Source organism: Calidris pugnax, unplaced genomic scaffold (assembly GCF_001431845.1).
Source record: "Calidris pugnax isolate Ruff unplaced genomic scaffold, ASM143184v1 scaffold407, whole genome shotgun sequence".
NCBI classification, from domain to species: domain Eukaryota; kingdom Metazoa; phylum Chordata; class Aves; order Charadriiformes; family Scolopacidae; genus Calidris; species Calidris pugnax.
In genome coordinates, this window is record NW_015091179.1 from 196508 (window position 1) to 202507 (window position 6000).

General features: G+C 61.5%; 1 protein-coding gene across 2 annotated transcripts in view; it reads left to right on the forward strand.

Moving 5' to 3' along the window:
* The window catches only part of TEX264 (testis expressed 264), a 43149-nt gene extending 39558 nt beyond the window's left edge, over positions 1-3591 (forward strand). For both annotated transcript variants that reach the window (XM_014959489.1, XM_014959490.1), the window contains one exon: positions 2737-3591. In XM_014959489.1, coding sequence (XP_014814975.1) covers positions 2737-3050 — 314 coding nt within the window. In that variant the 3' untranslated portion in view covers positions 3051-3591. The remainder of the gene's footprint in view (positions 1-2736) is intronic.
* The last annotated feature ends 2409 nt before the right edge of the window (positions 3592-6000 follow it).

Here is a 6000-nt window from a genome sequence, read left to right on the forward strand (position 1 = left end):
ATTTGCCAGCTGAGGCTGCTCAAACATGATCAGAAGTGACAGAGCGGTGAAAAAGTGCCTGGCTGAAAGGAAACAGGACTCGATTTATTGTCGCCCTTGGAGCGAGGGAGAGGGAGGCAGCTGCCCAGGGAGAGGACAGCGGTGATTTCCCGCGGTGGCAGCTCAGAGGAGCGCTTTGGTAGGCTTCATCCCCATCTTCCACTTCCCGACCTGCTGCTCATCTCCTCGAAAGCTCTTTTGCTTTGTGGCATGGAGTGACGTGATGGCTTCCCAGCCAGAACAGCCCCCGGGACAGTGTGGGAGGGGCGCTGTGCAGGCAAGCCACGGCTTGGGGGGTCATGGTCGCTCTTGTCCTGGGTTTCAGAGGGACGTGAGATGACCACGAATGACGTGAGCTGTCATGAAGCCATGGTGGGAATGCGTCCGTGTCACCTCAGGCCACCAATTTGGCCAAATTGGATTATTTTTTTTTTTTAGACCTCTGCTAGAGACCTTGCAAACCCTTAATTGGCTTCAAGGCTCAGGGTCTGTGTGCTCCCCCTCCGTCCCCTGCAGCTCTCCTTCTTCCCAGAGGCTCCCCGCTGACCCGCTGCCCTGCCGTGGTCCTGCCGGGTGGGATGGCACCTCCTGGCTTTCTCCTGCCCATTTGGTCGCTGCCGTCCCCTCCGTTGAGCGCCTCTCCGGCAGCGTGCAGAACATCCTTTTCAACTTAGAGTAAATGTAGTTTCCGTGTTGAGGTGCTCCCTGATGCTGCAGCAAAGGCTGTGCGTGTCAGCGGGCAATGGTTCTTTTCTCCTTTTCATGGGGGTGGGAGGGGTGTCACTGCTTGGGTGGACAGCTGAGGACTTGGCTTTGGCCAGCTGCTGAAGGGGTTGCATGCCATGGCCAAGGGGAGAGAGTGGAGGCTCAGGCTCCTCTCCGGGTGCCCACCAGCTGGGGTGAAGCCAATGTGCCATCCAGGTAGGACGAAGCTGACTCTCTGGGTCTTTCCCGGCTGCTCCTCGTCCTGTTGCCACATCTCGGTCCTCTCTGAACAGCCCTGGCTCAGCCGGCAGGACCGTGGGATGATGCCGCTCAGAAGGCAGAGGACTGCCATTTACAAGCAGTTCTGCTGGCAGCCGCCCAGGCCGGGATTCTGCAGTTCTGCTGGCAGCCGCCCAGGCCGGGAAGAAAAACAGCAAGAAAAAAGGGATTTAAGGGTGTTTGGAAGGAAAAGTTCCCTCCCTGGCGGGTCTCCTTCAGGAGATGGGTGGCTGCTCCTCAGCTGGAGGAGGGTGAGCAGCTCAGCCCTGGATGCCCTGGCTGCAGGAGCCTGGGGAGGCTGGAGATGCTGGTGGGAGCCCCATGCCAGCGGCTGGGCATGGACAATGCTGGCAGGAGCTGGCATGGAGGAGAGGGCTCTTCTTTCCCACCTGTGAGCCCCTCCGTAGTCGTCACTGTCCTCTTTACCACTTCCCGGCCCTGCTTGGTGGCACTCTGCTGCTGCTGCTGCTGAGCAGAGCTCCTCATGGTTTCCCTGCTGCTGTGGGATGGAGTCCTCAGCAGGGGCATCCGGCCAGGCCCGATGGATCCCCTGGGGGACCACAGGTGCCGGGAAGCATCCGAGCCCGGCACAGGCTTCCCACCGGTGTGAGGCAGGCGGGGAGAAGGTGGAGCAGGGAGGGCCGTGATGGAGGAGCCCACCCAGAGGTTGCTGCCGCTCTCTTAATTAACGATGTGGAGCTGCGACGTCGTAATCGGCGACGTGGATCTGTGATGTCACAAGTAACCACGTGGATCTGTGATGTCATAATTAACAATGATTAATGTTTTACAGGAGGGTTTTGTCTCCCGGGTGGTTGCTCTGGCAACGGCACCGAGATGTTGGTCTCAATCTGACACGCTTATCTTATCGTCGACTCCTTAATTGCGTTGTCAACCGAGCTAACGAGGCAGGGATCCAAGAGGAGGGGGCAATGGGCCAAGGGTCCACCCAGTCAGGCAGGGGCAGCCCCCGGGGGGGCTGTGCCAGGAGAGGGGGTGTGGGTTGGCAGGGAGGTGACGCGGAGAAGAGCGGAGCGAGCTGGGAAGGCTCCCCCCATCCTCTGGCACCCCCAGTCCCGTCTGCCTTCACCCTGCTGCCGGAGCCTACAGCTGTGGGGCAGCCACGCGGGGAGTGGGAGTGGGTTGTTGGGGGTGATGAAGGCAGCGTTAGGATGCCCTGGCATCAAGCTGGACATGCACTCACCTCTGATGGCAGCACATGCAAGGACCTGGAGTGTGTGCCACCATCCCCTGGGGTGTTCAAGCAATGCTGCAGCTCCCCATCACCCTGACAGCGCTGCGTCCCACTCCTCACCTCATTCCTGGTGCCATGCTAGGGGCAGGGTTGTCCCCCAGCTCCCAAGCTGGTCATTCTCCCCAAGGAAGGGTTTGGCAGGTCCTTGGTTTGTGCACGGAGAGCAGCAGTGGGGCCAGGGCACGGCCAGGAGGTCAGGGCATGGCTGGGAAGCTGGGGGTTGTTTGTGCTGGCTGGGGATGCCCTGGTTTCAGGGAGCTGCTTGAGTCCAGCTCCTGCTTGTCTTGGTTTGGTCACTTCTCAAAGGCATGGGAGGTGACAAGAGGCAGGAGCTGGTCCCCACTGTGGCCTGACATCTCTGAGGTTTCTGGTGGTTTTGAGGGCTGTGGTACCCCATCTCTACCCCCATCACCTCCTTCCCGCAGCATTCACTCCCTCCCCTTCTCTTTCCATCCCAGGGGCCGACACTGTGAGTGAGACGAGCTCCATCAGCATCGAGGCCACAACCGACAGCAGAGACACCTCGGTGGCCACCTCCATCCTGCTGCCCTTCCCAGCCAGCCGTGGCCGGGAGGAGGCGGACAACCGCAGCGAGCACAGCTACAGCGAGTCGGGAGCCAGCGGCTCCTCCTTCGAGGAGCTGGACCTAGAGGTCACCGGGGACGGGGAGGGAGCCTCGGGCCTGCTGCCCGACGTGGGCTACGCAGGCAACCAGGAGGTCACAGACAAGTGGACCAAGGAGCCCATCGCTGCCGAGAGAGGAGAAGAGTGAAGCGAAGACCTGGCTGCCTTGCCTCCCGCCAGGGTCTGAGCTACTGGGAACTGGTCGCCTTTCCCACCTCCTTCCTCTCCAGCCAAGAGATTTCGGTTGCTGATTCCCCCGGGAACCCGCTCTCCCTCTTTGCAGAAAGGGTGTTTGGTGGTTTCGGGGACGCCGGGAGGCGGGGGGTCTCCTACAAGCACTCGGTGGCAGGGGGTAGGTGCAGGCTGGTGGTGGGGGGGTGTCACTGAAATGCATTTGCCGTTTGTGTGTCTCTAGATGCGTCGCAAATTCCTCACGGGCGTCTCGGGGGGGTGGTGGTGGGTGGGCAGAGGTGTCCCCCCTCGTCTCTGCCGGTGCCCCCGCTTCTCCCTGCCGCACCGCCGCGGGTTTTCTAGCACCAAAGAGCCGCGAGTAGGGGCGGGTGGGTTTGTTCCCCTCTCCTCTTCCCCCTTTGCTGAAAAATGGAAACACCCCCTGTAAACCTGGTCCTCCTGGCACTGCCACGGGTGCTTTTGGGGTCTGTAATAAAGTGGATGCTTTTCCTCACTGACAGTGGGTGACGTTGCTGACTGCCTCTTGGCTGATGGCGCCGTTCTGCCCGCTGGTGGGGAGGGGGCTGTGGCTGGAGACTGCTGGTGGGCTGCCCCCTGTGCTCCCCAACCGAGCTGGGGAGCTGCCCAAGGGCTCTGTGTCCCCCCTGCTCCACTCCCAGGGGCAACCCAGCGGGGCTGCAGGGACTGTCCCCAGCTTCTGCAGGCTGTGGGGGGAGCGGGGAAGGGTCCCAGCCACCGTGCTGAGCTGGGCTGGAGGGAGGTGATGTCCCCGCTCCTCTTGGGAAGCACTGAAAGTAAAGCCAGTCAAGCCAAGTTCCTGGGCTCCTGGTGGGGCTGGCACTGCTGTCACAGGAGGTGGCAGGGAGGACCAGCTTACCTGTGCAGTGCCTCCCCGGCATCCCATCTGCCTGGTCCCGCAGGGCTGTCCATGCTGGTCCCAGTTCCCTTTCCATCATCTGGGGATGAGGAGGCAGCCTGGACATCACCGCCGTGGTGCCCAGGAGCAATGCCAGGGCCAGAATGCCTCGCTTGGTGGGTAGAGCTCAGCCCCTGCCCTGGTGCCACCGGCAGCCCAGGGCTTGTTCCTTGGCAGTCGGATGTGGTAGCCCAAAACCAGGTCTTGGGGTGGGGGGACAAAGGGCAGGGGAAGCCTGGCTCTCCCTCCGTGGTGGAGACGTGTCCTCCCTGGCTTGGAAAGGTCATGATTAGTCCTGAGCCAGTGATTGACATGAGATTGTTCATAAATATTTTGTGCTCTGAGTGATAAAATATTAAACTCCTCCAGCCCACATGGAAAAATATTGCTCTTCCCAGTGTTTATCTTTGTTGCCGGTTATTACAAAACTGCCAAGCCCCCTGAAATATTTATGCCTGGCTGAGCCAGTGCCGGGGCACGTGTGAGGCTGGTGCCAGGTCCTGTCTGCCAGGGGAGAAGCGGGACCTTGGCAGTGCCAGCATCCTTTGGCTTGGCATGGGATGTCTCCAGCCCTCCCCGGTTCTATGCCCCCCTGACCAGCAGTGCCAAGGTCCCCCAGCCCAGGCACTTTCTTCTCCTTGGTGCCCTGCTCCATCTGTCCTAACGGGCTTGGAAGGAGATGGGCTGGCAGGTGCCATGGGTGCCCAGGACAGACCTTGGAGGTCCTGGGTTATGTGTCGTGTCACCCCCGCCCCAAATCAGCTCTGCTGTGGGAGAGGGAGTGGGGACAGAGTGGGTCTGACTCTTGCTGCAGTGCCCTAACCCACAGCAGCTGGCAGTGGGGAAACTGAGGCACCAGGCGGTGAGGCGGTTCCTTGGGGTGCTGCCCCAGAGGCACCCCTGGCCTCTGCCCATCCCTGCAGGTCCTGTGTCATCTCCCATCCCATTCCTGTCCCTGAGCTCTCTGGGACAGCCAGGCTGCCAGCACGGGGCTGATGGGGGCACACAGCGAGATCCTGGGCAGCCAAATGGCTCCAGAAAGAGTTTGGGCAAGCGGTGGAGATCTGCAACTCTAAATCCAGCTGCTGCCCCTGCCTTCGGAGGAGACATCTCAGGGAGCATTGTCCGAAGCCTTCCCCCAGCTTGGTGCTTGGGCCAATGGTGAGTGCTGGGGGCTGCCTGGAGTGCAGGGTCAGCGGGGTGGTACCAGTCCCCTGGATGTCCCCCAAGTGCTTGAGCAGCAGGGGGTAGGCTGAGTGGGGGGGCTGTGCTGGGCAAGGGGGGTAGAAAAGACCCCCCAGGGGCACCAGGTTGTGGCTGTGGAGCTGTAGCCGAGGGCAGGTCCCCTCTCTCTGGGCTGGGACTGAGACAGGGGCTTTTTTGGGGGGGGAGAACAGGTGCTGAGCTGTGTCCTGCTGGGTCTGCCAGGGGATCTGGTCCTGCCTTCCATGGCTGTGTCCTGACCCTGCCCAGCCTGGATCCGGCCATCCCTTACCTGCATCTGGCTGTGTCCTGCCTGTGTCCTGCCTTCCCTGGCCACGTCCTGCTCCGTCTGGCTGTGTCCTAACCTGGGTCCTGCCTTCCCTGGCCATGTCCTGCCAGGTCTGCCTGTGTCCTGGTTGTGTCCTGCCCGGATCTGGCTGTGTCCTGCCTGTGTCCTGCCTTCCCTGGCCATGTCCTGCCTGGTCTGCCTGTGTCCTGGTTGTGTCCTGCCCGGATCTGGCTGTGTCCTGCCTGTGTCCTGCCTTCCCTGGCCATGTCCTACTGGATCTGGCTGTGTCCTACCTGTGTCCTGCCTTCCCTGGTGATGTCCTACTGGATCTGGCCATGTCCTACCTGTGTCCTGCCGTGTCTGGCTGTGTCCTGCCTGTGTCCTACCTGGATCTGCCCATGTCCTGCCCGTGTCCTGCCAGTGCCCGGGCTCGGTGTCACCATGCCTGTGCCCTGCCTGGATCCAGCCATGTGTCCCCCCCCCCCCCCCCGTTTTGCC